General features: G+C 40.3%; 1 protein-coding gene across 1 annotated transcript in view; it reads left to right on the plus strand.

Moving 5' to 3' along the window:
- Slc26a4 (solute carrier family 26 member 4) overlaps nt 1-27,421 on the plus strand; it is a 46,075-nt gene that overhangs the window by 1,361 nt on the left and 17,293 nt on the right. The window contains exons 2-9 of the mRNA XM_090332988.1: nt 851-990; nt 7,701-7,811; nt 8,299-8,483; nt 9,395-9,559; nt 15,012-15,164; nt 15,269-15,351; nt 20,639-20,786; nt 22,675-22,788. Of these exons, the coding sequence (XP_090189114.1) occupies nt 851-990; nt 7,701-7,811; nt 8,299-8,483; nt 9,395-9,559; nt 15,012-15,164; nt 15,269-15,351; nt 20,639-20,786; nt 22,675-22,788 (1,099 nt within the window). The remainder of the gene's footprint in view (nt 1-850; nt 991-7,700; nt 7,812-8,298; nt 8,484-9,394; nt 9,560-15,011; nt 15,165-15,268; nt 15,352-20,638; nt 20,787-22,674; nt 22,789-27,421) is intronic.

Genomic DNA, 27,421 nt, shown 5'->3' on the forward strand with positions numbered 1-27,421 from the left:
GATATATCTCTAAGGACTCTTAAGAAAATACATGCACTTTGCTATCCACCTGAACATAATTTATTAATATTAAAAACTGAATCTTCGATATTTCCAATTTTCTCATGAATATCATGATTTTCATCTTTTACAAATTTCTTTTAAAATAGTTGTTTCAATTCAACGTGTCAATTTATACATAGAATGCATTCCAATTAGTGTCACTCCTTCCTTCATTCTCATCTCCCTCTGACATCTATCCTATCTACTCATTCCTCAAGTTTCCTGCTTTATTTTCACATGTGTACATTGAGTATTTAAATATCATAATTTTCAAAACTTTTTAAAAAATCCGCAGTCAAATATTATGCATCTACTGCTGATAATTTTCTTAAAATGATTAAGTAGCAAGGTCCAAAATATGTTCATCATGTTAAGATTTTTATAAAATATTAGCTCCAAGCCAGTCTTGCCAAAATTTATATAGTATATATGTTTTTCTTTGAAGAAAAGAAGGTTCTGGTGCCAGCGTTAGAAGTCTGAAAAATTAATCTCCTCTCAGAGACCCCAACATTTATCACTCTCTGGCTGGGTCCGAAAATGAGTTCTTGTATAGGGATATTTTTTTCAGAGGATTAAAAAGAGGGGAGGAGATACTTAATCCTATGTTCCCTGGTACAGGGCATTTAAAAAATTCTGGACAGAAGTATGGTAAGTTCTTTGGTATTAGTATTTGCCATGAAATATTATTTTTCTATGTAGCCCTAAAAATCAGTGGAGTTTGTTTAATAAGTTTGAGACCAACTTTGTCACCAATTGGTTACAAGGACCAAAACTGGACTGGGAACTCAGCTTACTTACTTCTTGACAGTTGTTCAAGAAAGAAGGTGCTGGGTGTTTTGAAGACCCTCCTGCCCATCCTGGACTGGCTCCCCAAATACAGAGTGAAGGAATGGCTGCTTAGTGACATCATTTCAGGAGTCAGTACAGGGCTAGTGGGTACACTGCAAGGTAAGATGGTGATGGGTTGGGTCTCAAATGATTGATAGTTTCTCCAGTGACAGTTCACAGCTCCCAACTCTTGATGTGAGATTGTACTCCTCACCCTTCAAGGCTTTCTCTTCTCTGGGATCCCTTGGAGTGAGCCACCTCTTCCACTGCAATCTTTTCCCTGGAAACATTGCTGCTACTTTAGCTATATGGCTGCAACTTAGAGGCATAGACTCAGAAGTAGCTTCTCAAACATAAGGACCACAATTCCCAATAAAAATATGCATTACAGCATGATATGTACACACAGAGCTAATGTTTTTATGGAAAAAATACTCTCACCACATGTTATACATTCTGATATTCTCTATTCTGTTCTATTATAGTTTGCTCATGTGTTTACTTGGCAGTTCTGGGGTTTGAACTCAGGGCTTTGTGCTTGCCAGGCAAAGAGTGCAACAGCTTAAATCACAGCTCTAGCCTCTATGGTGCTTACTTTTAGAATTATTTCAGCTTATTGAGTTATTTTACACTCCACACATGATCTTGACCTGAGGTGTGAAATAGTGCAAAAACAGTGATGTACTTTAACTTGGACTGTATATGACATTTTCCCCCCTCCCACCTTATTCATCTTTTTATTTTAATCTTCTGGGGATATGTCTCCCCACAGGTGAGGTTTCATTTTTGCTTCAGAAACTGGACTCCTTCCATAATATTTCGTTGAGCATCTTAGAAGTTGTTTGTGAGGGTGGTAGGCAGCAGAATGGGCCCTTCTGCTTTGCGCCTTCATCCTCACCTTTCTGTTTCCTGTGCTTTTGCTGCCCCACCCAAAGCTTCAAAGGCATGTAAACAAAACCTTTATTTATTTGTTATAATTTTAAGAAGTACCTAATGTGGTAGGCACTGGGTGTGCTAACAAGAATATGATGCACTGTGTGCCTTCTGAAGGCTCGTACACCAGCGAAGAAAGAGATGCTGGAAATGCAGTATGCTTAGCATCGTGGTAGAGGTAGGGTCCCTGTGAACTGAGGGCTCATGCAGTAGATATGTGCTAGCCAGTCTTATGAGTTGGGAATAATTTCCTGGAACTTGAGTTGTCAAAGCTGAGTTTTCCAAAAGTTAAGTCTGAGTTTTCCAAGTAATAGGAAGTGGTATAGAGTATGGCTAGACGTAGAAAGATGTTCTGTACATAGACTATTTCAGAAGCTAGTAACAAATGTTGAACAACATTGTGGGTTAAAATATGATTAATCTGACCAGGAAATATAGATTAACTTTAATCAATTAACTCATACTTAGATTCTTATCATTTGTTTTATTTGTTTATGGACACTGTTCAGCCAGGACATTCAATAACTCACTCACAGGCCAGGCAGGCACTGACCTCATGGAACCTATTTCCAGTGGCAGAGATGGGAATGCAGTAACACACATTTTTCATTATATACTTATTCAAACAGAAAAAGAATTCCAGATTGCAGTACTCTCTGTGGTGGTGACTTATGCTCTGGGTGTTAATTTGGGAAATGAGGTCTATTTTAGATACAATGGTCAGGAATGCTTTAGTGAAAAGATGACATTTAGACAGAGCCCACAGAATGAAAGGAGACAATTGTGGAATGAGCAGAAAAAAGAACACAGGAACATGTACAAACACCCTGAACATGAAAACTGCCTAGTATTCTTTGGGGACGAGCAGAAATAATTCTGGTGTAGGTAAAGTGATGTGGGGAAGGTAGCTAACAAGGAAATAGGAGATAAAGTTAGGAAAGGCCAGAATGAGGGCCAGTCAGGGAAATACTCACTGGAAGAGAGTGGGGGGTGGGAACTCTTTAAATATTGTACCCTTGATATCTCACCTGTCTTACCATAAACCCTAAACAGGTGTCTCAGCTTGAAGCAGACAGGTAGGTGACATCAAGATATCTCCAAGGCTGGATGCCAGTGGCTCATGCCTGTAATACTAGCTACACAGGAAGCTGAGATCGTAAGGATCATGGACTTTCTGAGCAAGAAATTCCAGAGAATCTTATTGCCAATAAAATACTCGGAGAAAGCTGGGAGTTGTGCTGTGGCTCAAGTGGTAGAGAGGTAGGCTCAGTGACAGTACTCAAGACCTTAGTTCAAGGCCCAGCATGAGAAAGATAAATAGAAAGAGAGAGAGAGAGTGCGAGAGGGAGAAAGAAAGATCCCCAAGGTCTTAAATATATTTTGTAGCAAGAATCACCAATATATACTGATGAGTGCAAATGAAATCTACAGACCAAGGTGTTGGCTTAGATCGCTGGGGAAATGACTATGTCACTGATTAAAATGACAGAGACCAGCTACAGAGCAGGTTTGGGATATTTTCTTTTGGGACATGTTAGATTTGAGATATACCAAGCCAAAAATACTACAATTATGAAGATTAAAGGTCTAATTGGATCTAATTGGATATGCCAAACCAAAGCTACTTCAAGTATGAAGGTTAGAGTAAAGGTCTGGGCCACACATAAAAATCAGGAAAGCAACATTTTAGAGGTGATTATTTTAGAGTGAAAGGTCGGCACCCATCTGTAATCCCAGCAAATAGGGTGGCTGAGAGAAGTAGAACCATTGCAGGTCAGCCTCAGTAGTATCTCAAGAATTACCTAGCCAAAAACCAGAAGTGAAGCTGTGGCTCAAGTGGTAGAGCACGAACCTTGAGTGAAAAAGCTAATGGATAGGGCCGGGAGTTTGGCCTAGTGGTTAAAGTGCTTGCCTAGCATGCATGAAGACCCGGATTCGATTCCTCGGTACCACATACATAGAAAAAAGCCAGAAGTGGAGCTGAGGCTCAAGTGGTAGAGCTCTAGCCTTGAGAAAGTCCAAGGACAGTGCTCAGGCCCTGAGCTCAAGCCCAGGACTGGCAAAAAAAAAAAAAAAAAAAAAAAAAAAGCTAATGGATAATACCCAGGTCTTGAGTTTAAGTCCCAATATTAGCACAAAAAAAGAAAAGAAAAAAGTCTGGGTTATTGTTCAATGGTAAAAACTCTTGCCTAGCATGTATAAGGACTTAGATTTGATCGCCAGCAAATAAATATATAGGTTTAAGTAAGAGTAAAAATGCCTGTGATCACTTAGGAAGAAAGGGCAGATAAGGGAAAGAAGAGAAGACCTTGGCATACATACGTAGAGGTCAAGAAGATCAGGACAGGCAATGAAGAACCTCAGAAATTCTGGAAGCCAAGAGAAGAAAGAAAGAAGAAAGAAGAGGGAAAGAAGAAAAGAAGAAAATTGAAAAGAAGAAAGGAACAAAGGAAGGAGTGAAAAAAGGGGAAGGAGAGGAGAGAGAGGAGTTAATAGAGGAGGGTAGGAGGTGGTGAAGATGCTTTTAAGAAGTTTGCCCTATGTTGAAGAGAGGTAAAGGTCAAAGCAGAGTAGAGGAGGACTGAATTTTCTTTGTCAGTTTCCTGGAATTCATTTTGATATGTTTTTTTTCTCAATATAGGAGCTATATTTGAGAACTGGTAGGGATAACTTAGTAGAAGGAAGAGATCTGTGATTTAAGAGGTAGAGGAGAAACTTCTAGAAGCCAACTCATGAAAAGGGGTGCATGGGTTTGGGACTGAAGGAGGAAGAATTATTCCTTAGAGAGAAGGAGGTTACCTCCATTTTCAGGGGAAGATAGCAGCTCAAAGCATGTGGTGCAGAGGGTTTGGAATTCGGATGGAAAGCACCCTGGAAGCATCTTCTGAATTCCTTCTTGTCGATGGAGTATAAGATATGCCTCTTAATTTGGAGCCTGGTGGGAGGGGGAAGGGCAGTCAGAGTACAGTAGAAGAAAGGCACATTCCTGGGGAAATGTTTCTTGGTTCACCAGGCAGTACTGTGTGTGCCTCACTGGCGCAGGTGACCACATGAAGCAGCTTGGGCCCAAGCGCAATGCCTCCAGTCCTGATTGTCTCACTGCTTCCTGGCTGCCACAGAAAAAGTGGATGCTTGGGTTCAACAGGACTGGATTGCTGGATAGAAAAGCAGAAGGTGTGCAACATTTCCCAGAGTGTGCAGATGAGAACAGGAGGGTGCCAACTGGGAGAGAGTGGATTAGAGTGGATTGATTAGATTAGAAGTGTGAGCAGAGATCCCACAGTGGGGCAGTGGGTAGCCTAGAGGCCTGGAAGCCACAGTTATACACACAAAGTCACACACACAGATACACACATGAACACAGACACACCACACACACACACACACACACACACAGACTCCATATTTAAGCCAGAGGGTTTCTTTACAGACTACATAGTTTCAAAATTGTTGTACCAATAAAGATCATGTACACTTGATACCAGTTGTCCCTCAACATTCAGAAGAAACTGAAAAAGCCCTCATTTTCCAGGCATAAGAAGAACTGCAGGAGGGACAGGATAAAAACAACAACAACAAAGCCCTACAAAGCAACAAAACTGCAGAACCCAGTTCAGGGAACTGGAAGTTTGAGAAGGTCTTGGAAAATGATCATAGGAAACACATTGTGCTTCCATTTCTGCTCCTTCTTCGCTTTATCTTTCTTTATGATTCTATTCTACTCCATATTCCTCAGGCTACTGATTATAATAATTTCTTGTTATAATTTGCATATTAAATTAATCACATCTGTAATAATGTGGTGTGCAAATTGTGTAAAGGCAGAGACTTGAACAGTTCCTGGCAGGGTAGGTGGGTACTTAATCAATAGTTACTAAGGCTAGGTATCAGTGGGCCTGTAATCCTAGCTACTCAGAAGGCTGAGATCTGAGGATCATTGTTCAAAGCCAGCCCAGGCAAGAAAATCGGCTATTACGTCCAATTAACCACCAAAAAGTCAGAAATGGAGCTGTGGTTCAAATGGTAAAGCACTAGCCTTGAGGGGGAAAATTCCTCAGGGATAGCACCTAGGTCCTGAATTCAAGTCCCAGAACCAGCACAGAAAAAGGAAAAGGAAAAAAAAAATGTTGCTGAGTGGATGCTCATTGGAGAAAGCTGGAAAAATACATATAAGGAACACGAAGACAATATGTTCTGTACCAACAAAACGTCTCCTTTGATCCTGTCATATAGATAACTCTTTCATAGCTTAGTAAATAATCCAACTAGATACATAAGTGTATGTCTATATAAGGGTTATACAATGTCTGGAACAATAAGCACCAAATTAAGATGGAGAAAGGAGATAAGTTGTGGTTAAAAGGATCCAGGGTTTCAACTGTATCTGCAATAAGTGATTTCCTGGAGGAAAAGGCAATGTTTTTTTTCTTTTAATGCTTGTATATGACCTGTACATGCTAGGCAAGCTCTGTACTACTGAGTTACAACCCTAACCTTAACAGTTTCCTCCTGCTACTGGATTGTGATACTTGGGGATTTACTGTATTACTCATTGTCTTTTTGCCTATCTGAAAACCTGAAAAAGATTTTTAAAAATCTGAGATTAGATAAGTATACAAAAATATTTCTAGATTTAAAATGTGTACAACATATATGTTTATTTTTAATAGAAGTATGAGTATGCATACTTATTAATTTTAATCTTTGTTTTCCCCATTTAAAGTTATTTTGTCCTCTGTCAGTAATGTACCTCTATACATCACATTAATTACATTTTAGAGAATTATACCCCCTCTAAAAAATAAATAAATGGGATAGCACAAAATTATAGTGTAATTAGCTAATCACTTCCCTACTCAAGGACATTTATTCTGTCAGTAACTTTGAGTGCCTGTGGGTCAGGTCATTTGATCACTTTTTAATATTTGTTACAAAAGGAGCCCTTTATTAATGAATTAGGATCAAAATGGCTAGATTGTTCTCTCAGAGTGAAGTGTGGGGAGATAGTATGGAATAATGTGTGTGGACCACATACATATTCAAGCATGCAAAAGAAAAAGTCTTAGTCTTCTTCCAACCCGTTACAATGGTGTAATGTTTATTTCTCTATAGCCTGACGTTTATAGGTCCAAGGCTGCTAGCACAGCCTGCTTGGAAGAGGTATCTTATTTACCAGAATAGTCTGGTGCTTAGCCTGCTGTGCTTGGGCTACTGCTAAGCACAATTGTTGCATTTCCCTCACTTGCTTTGTATTAAACTACTGTAAAATTCTGTCTCCCAAGCAGAAAGGAGAAAGTACAGCTGAATTTAAATAGACTTACCTGGGCCTGGGAGTTTGGCCTAGTGGTAGAGTGCTTGCCTAGCATGCACAAAGACCCAGGTTCCATTCCTTGGTACCGCATACATAGAAAAAAGCTGGAAGTGGTGCTGAGGGTCAAGTGGTAGAGCTCTAGACTTGAGAAAAGTCCAAGGACAGTGCTCAGGCCCTGAGCTCAAGCCCCACAACTGGCAAAACCAAACGACAATAACAACAACAACAACAACAAATAACCCAGACTGTCCACATGCAAAACTGGTGAAATACTTTGGGCTGAATAACTGAATTTCTAGTCACCAACTGACTCGATTGTTCTCCCCATCAATCTGATTAGTTGGTGAATTTACTGATCCATGGAGCCAGTTGGTTTGAGCAGATGACCCATGTAGAAGCAATGACTAGCCCAGCTGGTACAGTCATATTCTACCCTCAGCATAGCCCACGTGCATAGTCTACATGCAAATAAGAACACGGATGTCGTGTCCATAAATTAAGGGTATCTATGAAAAGGACTTTCTTAGTGTAGTATGAATATTACTAGTGTTTGTTTGTGAACTTATTATAACGGCTGTATTTTTAGGGATGGCGTATGCTCTACTAGCTGCGGTTCCTGTTGGATATGGCCTCTATTCTGCTTTTTTTCCTATCCTGACTTATTTTATCTTTGGAACATCAAGGCACATCTCTGTTGGTAATTATAAGCATACTTTCAATTATATTTGCTCATATTTCAAATGGTTCTTGAATGCCTCGAGACATCTGCTTTTCAAGATTATTTTCCATTGAGCACTAGTGGCTTGTGGCTCTCATCCTAGCTACTCAGGAGGCTGAGATCTAAGAACCACAGTTTAACGACAACCCAGGCAGGAAAGACTGTGAGACTCTTTATGTCCACTAAGCTACCAAAAAAGCTAGATGTGAGACTGTGGCTCCAGAGGTAGAGCACTAGCCTTGAGCAAAAGAAGCTCAGGGAAAGTTCCCAGGCCCTAAGTTCAAGACCCTGGACTAGGACAATAAATAAATAAATATATATGTATGCATATGTACATATATATATATATATTCCTAGTCACAGCTATGTTACTCTCTTCTAATCCTGAAGGCATGTTGTTAAGAGTTCTATATATTTGTGATGAATAACTGATTCACTGACAGAGTCTTCTTCTTCACCCTCTCAGGACCTTTCCCTGTGGTCAGTCTAATGGTGGGCTCTGTGGTTCTGAGTATGGCCCCTGATGAGCGCTTTCATGTGCAGAGCAGCAATGGAAGTGCATTAAACAGTACTGTGTTGGACACTGAAGCCAGAGATGCAGAAAGAGTACTGATTGCTAGCACCCTTACTCTTCTGGTTGGGATCATACAGGTAACACACTTACACAGAAAATATAGGTAGGTGTTGCTAGGTGCCTGTGACTCAAGCCTGTCATCCCAGCTATTTCAGGAGATCTGATCCTGAGATCTGAGGATCACAGCTTGAAGCCAGCCTGGGCAAGAAAGTTTTAGCAACTCTTATCTCCAGTTAACTCCTTCCCCACAAAAAAAGAAAAAGAAAAAAAAAAAAGAAAGAAAACAAGATTTTAGGTGGAGCTGTGGCTTATGTTATAGAACACTAGTCTTGGGCATAAAAGGTCAGGTGCAGCACTCAGGCCCTAAATCCAAGCCTCAGAACAGGTGTGGGTACATATAATATATATCATATGACATATATGTAGATGAATAATATACATATATATGGACATGACTCATTTGAAATCATTTAAAAACATGTGTACTTAGAGATTTATCTGGATGCAAAAACAAAACAATTTTCTGGAGCCCAATGTTATTTTCTAAACTATATCGTTTAAGGTAAGATGATAAAAATAATCTTCAGGACTTACTAAGGCACACTTACAGTCAGAGTCAGAGACAGGAAAAGAAAAGCAGAACATGTACTAATGAGAGGGGAGAGGAAAGAAAATGTCCCAATGTAGAGTCATGTGGCCTGAAAGTCACAGCAATAAGCAACATGGTTTCTACTCATCTTATAATGTATGCAGAACTATTTTAAAGTTTAAATCGTACATTAGCTTAGAGTTTTAAAGTGGTGAAGGGGAGGGGAGACACAGTCCATGAAAAATCCAGGTTTGTTTCTTCTAAGTGTTTTTTTGTGCCACAGGAAGACTACTGTTTTAATTAGTCCTAAGCTGGATTTGTTTCTATTTTGACAGTTGGTTTTTATCCTAGGCAAACACTTAAGTGTTGTTTTTTTTTAACTTGCTCTTCTCATCCTAGCTGATATTTGGAGGACTGCAGATTGGATTCATAGTGAGGTATTTGGCAGATCCTTTGGTTGGAGGATTCACAACAGCTGCTGCTTTTCAAGTGCTGGTTTCACAACTGAAGATTGTGCTCAACGTTTCAACCAAAAACTATAATGGTGTCCTCTCTATAATCTATGTAAGTGCTGCTTGTACACAGAAAGTGGGTCTCTTTCTTTACCCTAATTTGAGCCTGGGAAATTGGTGTTTCACTATGCGGATTTGGGGAGCTGCTGAAAACATTCTTCTCCCAAAGGAGCCCAAGAATCAATAATAACATAAAGAAGGCAGATTTGACTAATCATTGTTCTTAGCTGCTTTACATGTTTTCACAAAGGTTACTAATGTAGAACACAAAGTGGTCTAATGAAGCAAAAGCAGGTCTGAAATGCACTGAATTTGCATTCTGGTCTCAGGCTTGCTTCTGACAAGCTTAATGATCTTTGACACATCTTGCCATTTAATCATTGAAAGTTCAAGCTTAGAAGTGGTTTGAGTTGGATTCAGATTCTAACTCTACATCTTATTAGTCATGGGAGCAAAGCACCATACCTCAGTTTCCTTCATGCAGAGGAGTATAACTAATATCAAATAAAAATCATTGAGGAAAATGTGATCTATAGACTGGCATGTAGCACAGAATAAAATAGTCATTAGTTTGAAAGCCAAGCATGGTGGGGTATGCTCACTTCTGCATTTGGGGGGCTGAAGCAGAAAGATCATGAGCTGGAGGCCAGCCTGGGCTATAGAACAAGGCTTGGTCTAAATTACAACAGCAGCAAGAAGAACTTACTATTTTTGAAATTTTATTTCAAGTCTTTCTTTTCTTTAAAATGAAATGATTAGAGACATGTTTCTGGAGCCATTTCTAATTATGGGAGTCCATAAAATGCAGAAAGTAAATGTCCCAGCAATTATAAATGAAAAGGAACATTAGATCCAGAGATGATTCAACATGCAAAGGGAGGCTCTAGATTACTCTAATTAGATTTGTAAAAGTTCTTGGACCTAAATATATGTTCTATATAAAGCATGTGCCCGAGACTTGGAGAAGGGTAATAATAAATAACATGATGTCACTCTAGCTTGCAGAAATAATGCTGTGTAAAAATAGTGTGCTAACATTTTTCTACCAGAGACCATACCTATTAGACAACACTAGCCTAGGCTGTTTAAGATTCAACATGATTTTGTCTGTTCTTGCTATTTTTCCCTGATGAAATGATCACTTCTCCCCGAGGCCTTCAGATTTCCTTATTTTAACAAGCTCTGCCATTTTTCTACCCTCTGACATACCTTGATACCTTGCTTTTAAACTCTTCATCAGCCATTCATTTTTGACTCATTTCCTTCATTTCACCTATTTAGTAAATACTGACTGAATATCCAGTAAAAGCACCAGTTATTGTTCACCCCTAGACAAGCCTACTGATGAGACCAGCCAGCCTGTCTTGGTGAGTGTGTTCACCTCCTTGTGCCAACATTGCTAGGCCTACACCAACTCAGTTCACAGGAGGTTAAGGCTAACACTTGACCTTCGCAAAACAGGGCAAAGGCTCCCAGCCCTTTAACTTTGATTTTTCAGCTAGGATCCCATTTCTTTTGGGGGGGAGAGGAAAGGAGGGTGGAGGGGCATGCCACAAGACTCAGACAGCAGTCCTATGTACAGACTACTGTATAGCTGGGATTGCAATGTGCATCACCACACACAGTATATATGTTTGTTTGTTTAAGTAGTGGGGCCTGAACTTGGATCCTAATGTTTGCTAAGGAGGAACTCTTACTATTTCTAAAAATAGGGTCTTGCTTCATGCTGGAATGTGTGCCTGGGTGAAATCCACCGATGGCAAACTTCCTGGTAACTAAGGTAACAGGCACACATCATCCAGCTTAACTCTTCATTGAGGAGTCTCAAGAACGTTTTTGCCTGGGCCAGCTTTGAGCTATGATCCTAACAATCTTAGCCTCACAAGTAGTTAGGGTTACAGATGAGAGCCATCGGTACCCAACACACTTAACTTACTGTTGGTGCTAGGAGATTTCCTAACATTTTCCCCAGACTGCCTTTCAATCTTCTCTCCTGAGTAGCTGGAGATTATAGGTGTGAGCCACCGTACCCATCGTGAATATTATTTATTACCAGTCCTGGGGCTTGAACTGAGGGCCTGGGCTCTGTCCCTGAGCCTCTCTGTGCTCAAGGCTAGCATTCTAACACTTGAGCCACAGTGCCACTTCTGGCTATTTCTGAATAGTTTATTAGAGATAAGAGTCTCATAGACTTTTCTGCCTGGGCTTGCTTCAAACCATGATCCTCAGATCTTAGCCTCCTGAGTAGCTAGGATTATAGATGTGAGCTACTAGCATCCAGCTGAAAGTTTTCTTTTTAATTCTCAAGTTAGCATATGCCATAGAATTTTTAAATGTAATTTTACTGTATGTATGTAAGTATATGTATGTATGTATGTATATATGTATGTATATATGTATTTTTGTGCTAGATCTGGGCCTTCAACCTGGCCTAGGCACTATCTCAGCTCTTGTGCTCAAGCCTGGCACTCTACCTCTTAGCCACAACTTCACTTTTGGCTTTTTGAGTGATTAATTGGAGATAAGAGTCCCAAGGACTTTCCTGCTTCAGTTGGCTTTGAACCAGATCCTCAGATCTTAGCATCCTGAGTAGCTAGTATTACAGGAGTGAACCAGCAGCATCCAGCTCTATTTTCTTAAAGAGAAGTTTTAGACTCATGGGAAAATTGAGCAAAAAGGATAGAATTTCCCCCAAACTCTTTTCCCCACCTCAGCTTTCCTCACCAATAGCATCCAAATGGTTACTATAACTGGTAGACATACTGTCATAAAATTTCACAAGAAATTAATTGCTCACAGGCCAGACAATTTGCATGAAGTATTTCAATTATTCCTGTGTTTGGTAAATACAAGCTCTGTATTTTGAAAAGAAAGAATGAGCAAATCTGGAAATTATTGCTCAGGGGTTGAAAAAGCTACAGTTTTGTTTGTGACATTACAGTAATTGTTTGTGAAGGAATTCTCCAATGAATCAGAGTAGTAGTGGATTCTTCCAAGAAAGATTTGTAAGACTGTGAAATGTGGTAATTTGTTGCAATGTTATTTATAGCTTGCAGCAGCATTTTTGTTATTAGGTTGTACTTTAGTTTATCCACTCCAAGAACACACTGACAACTGGAAGTATGAGGTACAAAGAATGGGAGAATTGTTAGGATAGTGAGAAAACTTCAATTCACACATGCCAAATGGTGGGGATTGGCAGCGATTTAGTAACTTAGCAATTAGTAACATCCTTGTAGCTACTCAAGTGTTTAAGATCATATGAGCGCTTTTTAAGAAAACATTATTGAATCTTTTGGAAGATTCAGGGCCTCATACTTAATAGGCAGGTGCTCTACTACTTGAGCCAGCCTAATCTTGAGTGATTGTTTACCACCAATTCCTTTCAATAGTTTGTCTTGAAAGATCAGGGAGACAATGCTTGCTCACTAAATGGTACTGCTTAGTCTACTTCTTTGCCCTAATGTGACGGAAGATGAACTGAAACATTCAGCCCAAAGATGAGGGTTTTTTTTGGTTTTGTTTTGGTTTTTGTTTTTGCCAGTCCTGGACTTGAGCTCAGGGCCTGAGCACTGTCCTTGGACCTTCTCAAGGCTAGAGCTCTACCACTTGAGCCTCAGCACCACTTCTGGCTTTTTTTTTTTTCTATATAGGTGGTACAGAGGAATCAAACCTGGGTCTTTGTGCATGCTAGGCAAGCACTCTACCACTAGGCTAAACTCCGGGACCCTGCAATGCTCTTTAAGATTCTCATATCTTTAAGAATAATTTACATCAATTATTTATGTGGTTGAGATTTATTTTGACATACATTAAATTTCCGTTGTATAGATTTTCATAAGAAATCCTGAATGGTTACTCAGTATATAATCAACAAGTCCATATACCTCATAATATTCTTGATGCAATTATGAAACAAGGTGACTTTAGTTTTTGTAGCTTATAGTCTTGTCTATAATACACCTTTTTTATTCAAAGATCTAAATGACTTTCCGGGATGTAATAAGATTTAATTTAATGAGAATTCTGCAGTGCTTTTTATAAGGTGAAAATGTTTCTGTGAACAAATGTTTTCAGGTTTGAATGTTTCCATCTTGAGTTGGAAAGTAAGCCTGAATTATATAGACAATTAGTGAACACAGTATACCTAAAAGTTCACAAAAAAACGAAAGGTCCTTGTTAGAAATTTGATTATGTGAAGAACCAAAGAGCAACAAGAACTTTCAAGCGCCTGAGATCAGTGATTAAGTTTGCTTGTGCCTGTGTTAGATGCTCTGGGTTTTTGTTGCTGTGTCTGCTGTGGTACTTTTCTCCTGTTTCATCCTGTTGCTATCAGTATATCTGTCTTAAAAATTTCAGAGATTCTGGAAAGCAGACTGAGTTGACTTGTTAGTATTGGGTTTAAAGTAAGAGCAAACATGTGGCCTGGGAGAAAGCTTAAGAGGCTTTCTCTGGCTAAACGCCAGACAAGCGTTGTGGCCATGTACTCATCCCATAGAGCACGCCCTCTGTCCCGACTTTTGGATGTCTTCCAGACTCTTAAGCCTGGGTGCAGGGTGACTCCTATATTACTTAATGTTCATTTTACAATAAATTGCTACCAGACAAGACTTATAATTATTTCAAAGATTTTACTTTCTGTCTAAATAAATAAGATGCGTGTTCAAAGTACCAACATGTTCCATCCCTTTAGCTCACATAAAAACATAACTATAAAATCACTCAAAGAAAAGGAACTGCTTGGGAAATGAGCTGCCTCAGAGAGTTGGGTCTGACTTTCACAGGACAGGAATTGGTGTAACAAAGATACTAGTGTTCTCCCTTGAATCTCCCTCCCTAATTCCCTTAAAGAACACTTTTGACTCCTAAGAAACCTCATGTTTACAAAACAAAACTAGTTTTCCTTCAGCTAGCTTCTCTGCTCACTTAGAAAGAATTACTTTCAGTTAGTGTCAAAGTATTTTCTAGTAATACTAAGCTTATATATCAATCCAATAACTGATTTGCTTTATCTAAAGCATGAATCAGTGTTACTTGTATCTATGTATGAAGTATTTTAGGAGGCTTTGGTTGTTTTGATTTGTTTTTGGTTTGTAATTGCCAGTGTCATTCAGATTTAGGAAAGAATATTACAGTGCTAGCTAATTGAGATAAAAAAGTAACTAGGACTTTTTAATCTGAGTAGCACTCTATCCACATGGAGAGAAACAGGCCACTTAATAATACCCAGGAAAACACCTTAGGATTTTTTTAAATAAGATTTTTAAGACCTTTTCTGCAAGGAAAAGACAGTATACAATGACATTTTTTCTTTGAGAAGTTCCTCATTTTTATTATTAAACAAATACAGAGAAACAAATTTAAGAATACAAAAATCACTTGCAGTTTTATACTTCTCTGTATGCTGTGTATGTGGTGTAGATTGCAGAGACTGGATGTTCTTCATGGGCCCTGAGTTACCTGCCATGTTTTCATGGTTTTTGTGTCATGATTTCTCTTTACAGACTCTCATTGAGATTTTCCAAAATATTGCTGACACCAATCTTGCTGATTTCATTGCTGGACTCCTCACCATCATCATGTGCATGGCTGTTAAGGAATTAAATGATCGATTCAAACACAGAATCCCAGTTCCTATCCCTATAGAAGTAATTGTGGTAAGGGGAAGGTATTTTGCGGCAACTGGCTTGGCAAGCAAGGAATGATGAAAACCAGTGGGGCTTGTTTTTCTTTTTGTTTCTCATCTTTTATTTTATTTCAGACTGTAATTGCCACTGCCATTTCATATGGAGCCAACTTGGAAAAAAATTACAATGCTGGCATTGTGAAGTCCATCCCAAGGGGGTAAGCATGGCATTCCTCTTAAGAATGCTAACATAGTAAGCTAGTACTTTCTATTCAAATGAAGCCTTTTATTACAAGCTCACTTTTCCTGGTGCTCCTCCAGGGGTTCTATGTGCCTATGATTTGAAGAAACGCCCATTTCTGCAAAGCATCAAATAGTACATATGCAGATAAGGTTCAAGCCAATTGTTTAAAAATGTTTTATTTTTCTTAAAATGTGCTAGAATACATTCATGTCACATGAGACTCCTGATTTAAACTCATATGTATAATTTCAACAGAATAGAAACTCAATCATAATGAGCATTTCTTGCACGTTAGCAGCCTGCTTAAGGAACCAGGACTATCTGGCCTAAATTCTTTATCATTCAATTTAGTCAGTTATCACTGACATAATAAAAAGCATATACTTTGTACCCATAGATAAATTGCATTATCTTCCAGGGGAATTTGTTATCTGTTTGGTAGTCTGGTGAATTAGACTGAAGTTCTAAGCGAGGCACCTTGGCTCATACCGGTAGCGCTAGCTATTTGGAAGGTAGTGATCAGCTTGATCTCAGTTTAAGGCCAGCCAGGGCAAAAAGCTAGTGAGACGCCTTCTCCCCCAATCTCCATCAATGAGCTGGATGTGCTGTTGTTTGCTGATGGTCGCAGCTGTTCTGGGGGCATAGTCATAGATTGGGATCTCAGACTGGCCTCAAGTGAAAGTGTGAGACTCTTCCTGAAAAACAACTAGAGCAACCAGGCACAGTGGCTCACGCCTGTCATCCCGTAATCCTAGCTACTCAGGAGGCTGAGATCTGAGGAGCAAGGTTCAAAGCCAGCCTGGGCACAAAAGGTCCTGAGACTCTTATCTCCAGTTAACCTCTAGCAAATGGGAAATGGGGCTTGGCTCAAGGGTAGGGCAGTAGCCTTGAGCTGAAGAGCTCAGGGACAGCGCCCAGGCCAAGTTCAAGCCCCCATAACCCACAGAAAACAACAGCAACAACAAAACAGAAACAACTATAGCAAAATGATTTCTGGAGGTGTGGCTCAAGTGGTAGAACACCCTCTTAGCAAGTGTCAGACCCTGACTACAAACACCAGTACAAGTTAACAAACAAAAAACCCCAGGACTCCTTCATCTCTGTGACCTAGTAGTGTATTGTTAGAGAAATTCGCTTTTATGACAAGAGTTGTTGCAATAGCCAAAGTCTTACCTCAATCTTAAATCATAAAATGCCAGTGAGAGGAGTTTTTGTTGTTGTTGTTGTTTTCAAAATTCACAGTGTGAACCGGGTGTGGTAGCACACACCTAAAATCCCAACTGTTCAAGAGGTAGTAGCAGGAAGGATTATTAGTTGAGGTCAACCCAGGGAAAGTTAGCAAGACTGTGTCTCAAACAGAATATAAACCAAAAGTGTTGGGGCTGTGGCTCAAACCACAAAGTACTTGTGACAGGCCCTGGCTTCAATCCTTAGTCCCATTAAGGAAAATTAAATATGCAGACTAGACAAAATGCCTCATACTATAATTTTATCCCAGAAGCCCAGATATTTATTATAAATGTAACAGTAACTTACAACACTCATGACTAGACTTGGCTGTTAACCAGTAAGTGGCTGTGTCCTTCCCCTGTACCTAATGTAGGGACCTTGCATTTGATCTTTGTTTTCTAGCTGGTAACAGAAACTCCTCAGGATACCTGATTTGGTACTTCTTCCACAAAAAGAAGGAAGAAAGGAAGGAAAGAAAGAAGGGGAAGGGAAGGGAAAGGAAAGGAAAGGAAGGAAGGAAGAAGGAAAGAAAGAAAACTACCACCTTCTGGATTGAATATTTTATACTTTCTTCTAATATAATAATAATAATTATAATTATAATTGGAGATAAGTCTCATGGAATTTTCTGCCTGGTATGTCTTTGACTGAGATCCACCGGTGCCTGGATCTAATATCAGTTTTCAGAAATATTTAAAAATAATGACATCTGGACAGTAGCTAACATCTATCATCCTAACTACTCACAAGGCTGAGATCTGAGGATCTCAGTTCAAAGCCAGCCCAGTCAGGAAAGTTTGGAGACTCTTATCTACACTTAACCAACAAAAACCCAGAAGTAGAAGTATAGCTCAGGTGATAGAACACCAGCCTTGAGGGAAAATGCTAAGGGACAATCCAAGGCTCAAAGTTCAGGCACTAGTACTTGCAAGCACACGAAATATGACAACGGGCTACATGACATTCAGTCTCGCACCCATCAGGGTATTTCTCAAATGTACCTTTCTGCAAGAATTTCAAGAAATCCATTTAAACAGATTCCTGGTTCCTACCTCAAACTCACTGAGTCCCACTTTCCAGAGGATGAGCCTAGAGAATTTTTGTTTTGCAATAAAAGCCTCAGGTGATTCTTTTTTATTAGGTAAATTTGGGAACCTTTATATCAGGAAAAAAAAATCAAGATTTTGACAGTGAATTCTAAAAGTGAAAATAATTTAATGGTAAAAGATACAAGGTGACTTCTTGAGTTTGGCGTGCTCATTCTAACAATTAGATTATTTGAAGTCAAAAACTATTATAGAAAACATTTTCCATAGATCCCTTCTATCTGGCTTCCTAACATGTAGCAGTCTTCTGTGGCCCCGGCACATGCCCTATCCCATGGATTCATGGGGAACTCTGAGGAACTCACTGTTGCTGGTCTACATCCTTCCTGGCATGTGGCAGAACTTTTCTGGCTACTCCCCTCCTCTTCTGAACCATGGGTTTTCAACCTCCTATCCTATGGTTTAATGAAGCTGAATTATCTGACAGACTGGTCAGCTAATTTACCTCACCTGAACCCCAAGATTATGAACTCCCTCCAGTCTCCAATTAGGGCAGTCTGCCCTTTTTGTGAACAGCTCTGTCTTCCTCACATAGCACCCTCCCTCACAGAAGATGGTCAGCAAAGATCGTTTTTTTTGCATACCTATGTTTGGAAAGTGTGGGCACTTTTAGGAAAAAAGAAAAAAAGATGGCTGGGAGTTTGGCCTAGTGGTTAAAGTGCTTGCCTAGCATGCATGAAGACCCGGGTTCGATTCCTCAGTACCACATACATAGAAAAAAGCCGAAAGTGGTGCTGAGGCTCAAGTGGTAGAGCTCTAGCCTTGAGAAAGTCCAAGGACAGTGCTCAGGCCATGAGCTCAAGCCCAGGACTGGAAAAAAAAAAGAAAGGAAGAAAAACACATACAAGAAAGGCCTTTGTTAGCTGATCTCACTGGGTAACACTGAAGCAATTCCAATGATAATTAGAATTATCCATCTGAGGAAAATAATTGAGAGGGAAAAGGGTAGGATAAATAAATTAGAAATCAATGAGGAAAGGAAAATGCTCAAGTAGCTGAAGTAAGTAAGTACTGCAGAAGAGGAATGGAGAGACTGTGATTTCCCATCCTCTGTGGCTCTGTGTATGTGTATATCTTCCTGGTACTGAGGCTTTAACTTAGGGCCCCAAGCTTGCTAGGCTAGCAAGCTTGAGCCATATCCCAGCCTTTTTGGCTTTAAATTGGTTCTCAAATAGGATCTCACACTTGCATGGTTTAGCCTTGGATTTCAGTCCTCCTATCTCCACCTCTTGAGCGACTGCCATTGCACTACTTCCATTGATGTTCTTGCTACTACCTTTTCCTAATTCAACTGCTACTGGCAGCTTCTTCTTCTATTGAGGTCTAGGAGCACATGTGAGGATCAGTTAGTCCTCCAAAGCAATGTTCCTCAAAATTGTAACTGTCCACCCTACCCCCTTCCTGGTAAAAACACAGCCTCTCTACGTCTGGGAGGGTCTGAGTATCTCATTGAGATTCACTCAAACTGAAAGCCAAGGCTTTGCATCAGCAGCAGGACACTAAAAGAGCCAGTCACAACCTGTCTTTCTCTTCATGCAGCTGATTCATAGTCCACATCTCTTAATGAGTCCAGTCCCCCACTCTGTTCCACCGTGCAGGATGCTTGAAAGTGACAAACATCACACTAGAGTGGGAGGGTCAACAAGATCACAGGAATTCTTTCCTACCTCTCTGCTTCTAAGTCCCTGACCCACTTTACCTGCTAAACATTCATGGCTAACCTAAAGTAAAGTGAGTTAGGTTACGATTTTCTTGGCTCCTTTGTCAGGACCCATTCCTCCCTGTCCACATCTTTCCAGATCAGTGGGTATTCATCCACTCCCACCCCTATGGGCTTCTGGAAATGTTCCCTTACGATCAGGTTAAGCAAGGTTGCCTGTGGCCAAATAGGTCCTCTGACTGCACAGCATTCAACACGTTGGCAAGAGTTAGTTATATCAGACAACCTTACTCAGAGGTCATTACAAGATGTCCAGTTAGGATCTTACTGAGCTTGGGTCAAAACTGACACATGGTGCAGAAAGACAGTACAAATAGTCACAGGAGTGTAGCACGTTTGAGTCCTCCCAGGGTAGACTGAGCACCTACTATGTGTCCAAACACTAATTATCATAATGCTTAGTTGAATTCAAGAGAAGAGCACAGCGTCTCCATTTAACAGCTGAGAAACAGAATTGATAGATTCCAGTATCGTGCCAAAGTTACTCACAGACTGATTAGATGTCCTTTGTTTTCAATTCTTTGCATCTTCCACTTTGTTTAACCCTCATTATTAAGGATCAGGTACTATTTGGAGAAATACAAAGCCAGGTAGGCAGTGGGCATTAAGCTACTAGTAAAGCTAAGTTTTTTGTAGAACTGGAAGGTTATCATGATAAACCCCAGTTACCGGAACTAAAGGTACCATCTTATCTTTTTCCCCTCCTTTTCTCCTCTCCCCCTCCCTTCCCTTCCCCATCCTTCCAGGACTGGGTTTAAACTCAGTGCTTGCTAGGCACGCTCTCTATGACTGAGCCATGTCCCCAACCCTGTGACTTGTCTTCGTGTACTATCAATCTATCACAACTAGAATATCTTTCTATATGCCATATTGAATCTTTCTGTATTTCTATAATATATCCAAAGACCTTTAAAGTACAATTGTAATAGAACTACTATGTGTGAAGTGGTAGGGAAGGAGTTACAGGGTACTGAAGAATCAGTAATAGATTCATTCCTGGCAGAGAGATAGAAGAGACTTCTAATAGAGTAACAAAGAAATTGGCCCGCGAGCTGGTGCTCACTTCTTATTTCAAAATGTGAAAGCAGGTGCTGCTATTTATGTCTTCAGCCTCGTGGGCCATGTCCTTTCATGTAAGGAGTGGGTGTAGCTTTTGATAAGGTGCAGAAAAACTGTTGATCATCTCAGCATTTTTCACTCCCTAGGTTTTTGCCTCCTGTGCTCCCACCCGTGAGCTTGTTTTCAGATATGTTGACGGCATCCTTTTCCATCGCGGTGGTGGCTTATGCTATCGCCGTGTCTGTCGGGAAAGTGTATGCCACCAAGCATGACTATGCTATTGATGGGAATCAGGTAGGTCCCTTCTTTTGCTGGGCTGGTTTCGTAGGGCTACAAACAAGAGAAGTCTGTAAATGGGAACCGTTTCTGATGTAGCTAAGAAAGAGATGATTTCTTCTACTGGTCCTTATTGGGTTGCTTTCACTCTCAGGCTTGCTAATTAGAAATCCTTTTAAAATATGCATATATCATTTAGCTTTCTAAGAAATAAGATGATGTAACCTCAATTTAAAAGAACTTGTCAGGTCATAACTAATTTCCCAACTAATTTACATCAGATTAAGAGTTCTTTACCTAGCTTGAGATCTAGAAATGGCAATTTTAATTCCCTTGTTTCTTCTTTCCCTCCCTTCCTCCCTTTCCCTCCCCCCTTTCTTTCTTTCTTTTTCTTTCGTTCTTTGGTTAGAGATAAGAATCTCATGGACTTAACTGCTCAGGCTGGTTTTGCACCATGGTCCTCAGTTCTCACTCAGCATCTTAAGAACTGAAGGTTAAAAAGAAAAAAGAAGTGAAGGTAACAGTCGTGAGTCACCACTAACACCTAGCTTGATAATTGGCTTTCTAAACACAGCTGTACTGTGATTTTTTTTAAAAAAGTGACAAAAAATCATCCATAAACGTTATGATGACTTTACACTGATGCAGTTCACTGTGCAGTTAACATAAACAGGACAATCTTGATCAGTGCAGACACATTGCCAGCTGAGCTAGCTTTACCCTGCTTACAGATCTGAGCACAGCAGGGCCAATATAGCAGAACAATAGCTCTGCCAGTTATAGTAGGCTTTATTGCAACTGTCCAACTACAGAAAAAAATTGTGATGGATATAACAGTGGGAAAAAATTGAATACAGGATCTTGTTATTTCTTCTTATCCTTAAAATTAACTGACAGCAGGCCAGGCACTGGTGGTTCACACCTGTAAATCCTAGTTGCTCAGGAGGCTGAAATATGAGGATCCAGGTTCAAAGCCAGCCTGGGAAGGAAAGTCCCGAAACTCTTATCTGTCATTAAGCAACAGAAAACTGGAAATGGCACTGTGACTCAAGTGGTAGAGCTCAGGGACAGCACCCAGGCCTAGAGTTCAAGCCCCATGACTGAAAAAAGTAAAATAAAATAATCGACAGTAGTTGGCTTCTGTTAAGGTCTAAAGAGGCCAAAACTTCTCTACTATAGATCTCTAAATACTTGTGCGTTTGTGTGTGTGTGTGTGTGTGTGTGTGTGTGTGTGTGTGTGTGTGTGTGTGTGTGAGAGAGAGAGAGAGAGAGAGAGAGAGAGAGAGAGAGAGAGAGAGAGAGAGAGAGAGAGAGAGAGATGGGAGAAGAGAGAGAATATGCAGGTGCTTGAACTCAGGGCCTGGGTCTGAACCTTAAATTCTTTTTGCTCAAGGTTGGTGCCCTGCCCCTTGAGCCACAGCTCTATTTCTGGCTCTCTGCTGGTTAATCGGAGATGAGAGTCTCATGGACTTTCTTGCCTGGGCTGGCTTCCAACCACAAGGCTTAGATCTTAAGTCTCCTGAGGAGCTAGGACTTCAGACAGATGTGAGCCACAGGGGTGCTCAGTTCCTTAGTAGTACTTGTATTACTTTTTTTTTTTTTGGCCAGTCCCAGGCTTGAACTTAGGGCCTGAGCACTGTCCTTGGGCTTTCTTAAGGCTAGAACTCTACCACTTGAGCCTCAACACCATTTCCAAGTTTTTTCTATGTATGTGGTACTGAGGAATCGAATCCAGGTCTTCATGCATGCTAGGCAAGCACTTTATCACTACGCCAAACTCCTGGCCTTGTACTACTTTTTAAAGGGTCAGTTTGGAAGGTTCCTTTAACACACTTCCTCAAACCCTCCTCAGAGATCTGGAGAAGATTCTGTTTGCTTCCTTATTGCCATCTTGTCTCTCCTGTAGGAATTCATTGCCTTTGGGATCAGCAACATCTTCTCAGGATTCTTCTCTTGTTTCGTGGCCACCACAGCGCTGTCCCGCACGGCTGTCCAGGAGAGCACTGGGGGAAAGACTCAGGTAGGGATCCACCACCCAGGGTTGCTGATCTCAGGGAACAGAGCAGGGAACAGAGCTGGGGAGACTGCCACTGCTAAGCAGAACAATTAGCCTTTGAGAGGAGCGGGACTGTTTCCTCATGTGAGCCAGCTTGGGGCCTATTCATCTATGTCTCATCCCTCATCAAAAACCTCTTAAAAAGTAACACCTGCGTTTTCTCAAGACCGTAATTACCAAGTTGCCCAGTGCCAGAACTCACCTGAGGAGAATCATGCTTACCCATCTCCCTTGTGCAGCCAAGCCAACACAGTGTCAGAAATGTACGAGGCAGTGGGAGGGAGGACTGAGGCAAAGCCTGCCATGGTCTTGTGAGTATTTTTAGGAAAGTAAAAAGCATTCTTCACATTTCCTTTGCTAGGACCAGGAACGTCCTCCAGAGGCCTTTGGTCCACAGAAAGATCATTTGGGAGCCCAAAGTATGTTTTCTTACAGTGTTTTGGCACTTCTTCCTGAGGAAGATTTTTGTTTTTGCCTTTTAAAAGTGATTTTGGGGGGACGGGAGTTTGGCCTAGTGGCAGAGTGCTTGCCTAGCATGCACAAAGACCTGGGTTTGATTCCTCAGTACCACATACATAGAAAAAAGCCGGAGTGGTGCTGAGGCTCAAGTGGTAGAGCACTAGCCTTGAGTAAGTCCAAGGACAGTGCTCCGGCCTTTTTGTTTTATTTATTTTTGAAATAAGGTTTCCTATTTGTCTTCTGGGGTTGACTTAGACCCTTCAGTTCATGATTCTCAGGTCTTGAACCTGTGATCCTCCTAATCTTTACTTCCTTCCTATCTCTGCCTCCTGAGTAGCTGGGATTAAAGGAGTGAGTGAGCTACTATGCCCAACTTTTTAAAGGATTTTATTTGTTACACACTATTACTGACTGAGAAAACAAATGACTTCAGTAATAGCTGCATAGGAAGAACTACAGCTGTTGCCACAGTATGCATGATATGCCTCTGCTATTTGCAATAGCTCTTTCCAAAGCTGTAGCTCCTTTGAAACAAAGATTTTTTTTTTGAAGAGAGGAACATTTATTTATCATACCCACACAGTAACGGTTAAGCATCCTGAAGTGTACCCAGGTAGCTTAAAAATATAAAATATTCATTCCCACAGAACTATCTTAACTTTAAATCCTATTCAGAGGATGAGAGAAATTCCCTGGAAGTTGAGCCACTCACACTTCAAGTACCACTTTTGTCTTGAGACAATACACTAAGCCATGATCCAACAAGTTTTCTATTTGATTTCATTAATTACCACTTAAAGAACTTAACAGAGACTAGTGCTTTAACAGCTTTCTTACTGAGATACATTTAACTCTAAAATCAATTCTCAACAAATAATGTACGAATATTTGTTAAGAGCTTACCAATGTGTCCTTCATTTTAAAGAATTCATGTCACATACATAGCAATACATTTTCTCATATATTTTATTGTAATTAATAGAAGGGTTACATTATATTCAGCAGATAGAAGGCGCATTACTTCACATTGATACCCTTTCTCATGTCTTGGTCCACCCACCCCCACCCCTCACCTATATAGCAATACATTTTTTTTTTTTGGTTTTCTATTACACTTTATTAAGTACACTTACAAGTGTAACAAAGTATTTCTGGAAGGTTTTTATCAAAGTCTGGAAGGTTCCTCAATCTACATAACAATACATTCATAACCAGAAACTACTAAGTAGACTTATCATTTGTCAAGCACTACCTGAAACATGCCATTTTTAACAGAACCCTAAAATCTTAATTTACAAGTCATATGGTTTAACATTAAGTCTTACTGAGGCAGCAGAAATTTCCTTTCTTACAAAGAGCATACCACCAATCTCACAAATCATATTATGCTTTAACACAAGTAAACCTTCAGGGTCTTCTGTAGAATACCAGAGATCATGAAATGGCTCTGATATTTGTTTTTCTTTACCTAGAATTCTACAAATTCTGCATTTATCAGTTGACTTTTTTCACTAAATAGCACCAGTCTTGCCCACTGATACAATTAAAATTTGATTTTCTCAGTTCTTAGTTCACAAGTTTATTATTAAAAATACTGCAGTGCTCTATGCAGTGACATCTTCCAGGAGGGGGAAACAGCTGTTCAAAACAACTCACCAGGGTCTGACAGTAACAAAGAACAAGGGACTGAGATTTGAGAAGGGAATAAACTTGAATGCAGACAAATCACACAATTAAATTAAACAGTATCCCTGAAAATAAACAATTCCAAAACTCAAAAGTAAAGGGGAGGCCTTGGTACTTAGTTTTTAAAATGTTCATTAAACACCATTGATTGTTTGCTGCTATCCTTATCTACAGTCATGCTGAGTAAAGCTATAGCTAAATGGAAGTTAAACTGTATTCACGAGGTGTTAATGTTTACATCTTATTATCTGCAGTCTCTCAGAGAAAACAAAAATAACTACAAATAGTGCTATGCCAGAAACTGGTTTCTCACTTCAGCATGCAATGAACTGGTTCATTCTAAGGTAGTCATGGCTGTTGATGACAAGAAGCTTTGTATTTTTATATGGCACATCTTTTGGTCCGGGTGAAAACAAGTGTTTTGAATGTTAGCTATGTTCGGACACTTTGGAGTTGTCGTTGCTCTTCCCAAAAGATTTAATTTTAATTCTCTGCATTGTGCGTAACTTTTTTTTTTTGGAAACCTATCAGGTCTTGAGGGAGCAGGTAAAAGAACTCAGCCACATGCTAGGGGCTGGTGGCTCACTCTTATAATCTTCGCAACTCAGGAGGCTGAGATCTGAAGAATGCAGTTCAAAGCCAGCCCTGGCAAGAAAATCTGAGAGGGGATCAGGAGTTTGGCCTAGCCGTAGAGCGCTTGTCTACCAGGCATGAAGACCTGGTTTGATTCCTTGGTACCACATACATAGAAAAAGCCAGAAGTGGTGCTGTGGTTCAAGTGCTAGGGTTCTAACCTTGAAAAAACCTAAGGAGAGTGCTCAGGCCCTGAGCTCAAGCCCCAGGACTGGCAAAGAAAGAAAGAAAGGGGGGGGGGGGGAGGGACGGAGGGAAGAGAAGAGAAGAGAAGAGAAGAGTCCGTGAGACTCATCTCCAATTAACCACCAGAAAACCCAAGGTGGCATTGTGGCATAAAGTAGTAGAGGCTAGCCTTGAGCAAAATGATCCCAAGGACAGTGCCCAAGCGCTCAGGTTCAGCCTCACAACTGGGGGGAGGGGCGGAGGCGGAAGCAGCCTCAGCCAGGAACCATAACAAAAGGTTTGATGCCAAGGGAAACAGCCAGGGTCAGGTTCATTTTAGAGCTGCCCATTTTATGGCACAATTGCCAGCAGCAAGAGGACTTGCTTCTTACTTTGGAGATGAAGCATTCAAAAGCTCTCCAGAGCACACAGTCCTGAGTGGGTGTAGGCAAATCTCTTCCCTTGCACTGGTAGACTCAAATGGAGGCCTGGACCGGCAGCCCCAGGGAAAAATGCTCATGTAAAGTGACCTTCTTGGCAGAGGGCTTGGGGATAATGGTGTTCTGGTAAGCTAATAGCCTCTGCCACACACTGGCATGTATTATATTTAGGAATGAAGGATGTCAGGATTTCAGCACTGAAGAAGGAAACAAGTACAGAAATGGCTTGATACTTAATTACTGAAATGTATACTAAGTTCTAGGGTTAAGAGTCCAAGTTCCTGGACTAGAATCCAAGTGCCTGTGACCAAATAAACTGGCAGTTCTCCTCTCAGGCTGGTTTTCTTGTATTCTGAACTTTGGTTTTACATGGATAAAATGGGAGTAATAACTGTACCCATCGTACAATGGCATTGTAAGTATTAAATTTAAAAAGGATTGTAATATTAATAAACTCTGATATTATGCCATTCCTCAAGGTAATAATCGCATCTTGGTATTGATGATACATTATTGTGCCAGGTACATAGAAACATTTGGAATATATTTTCTGAGGGAATGCATAGAAAAAATGAACGTTGGTAAAGAGCAACTGCTCTCAGCATATTCTTAGAAGAGCTAAACACTGTCACTGCTCTTTCTTTCAATCTTTCCTGACATCATGAAAAAGTCATTTGGATTGCAAACTATTCTGTAGCTCTGACAACCCCTTCACCTAACGATAATTTGTTCAAAATTGAGTTTGCTCATAGATATTGAATCTCCAGAATTTCCCAGAAACCAGCCTTATAGAGTCAATACAAGTGATTGATTCCTCACTGATTTTTAGCTCAGAATTGGAGACTAATGCAAGTCTCGATGACTTGAGGAATAGGGAGTTAGCTGGTTGTGTTCTCTATCTTTTCATCTTATCTTTCATTTGTTCAGAGAGCCTTTTTTATCCACGGTGAAATGTAAGTGGCTCAGTAAAATTTGGTTAAGTATTTGGAAGGAAAGAAAGAGGAAAAGAAGAAGTCAGAAGGAGAGAAGGAAGCAAGTGATTCTTTTCTCTGCTTCAACTGGAGAAGCAAAGCTGGCTGAGGTGCTAGGAACTTGAAAGTGTGGTGCAGGAAGAACACAGAGAAAGGAGCTAGACAGACATACATCCTGGGTGCTTCAAAATCACTTACACACACAATGTGCTCTAGGCTGAGCCAAATATAATCTGAGCATAA

The sequence above is a fragment of the Megascapheus bottae genome, chromosome 5, assembly GCF_031878675.1.
Source record: "Megascapheus bottae isolate mThoBot1 chromosome 5, mThoBot2.hap1, whole genome shotgun sequence".
NCBI lineage: Eukaryota > Metazoa > Chordata > Mammalia > Rodentia > Geomyidae > Megascapheus > Megascapheus bottae.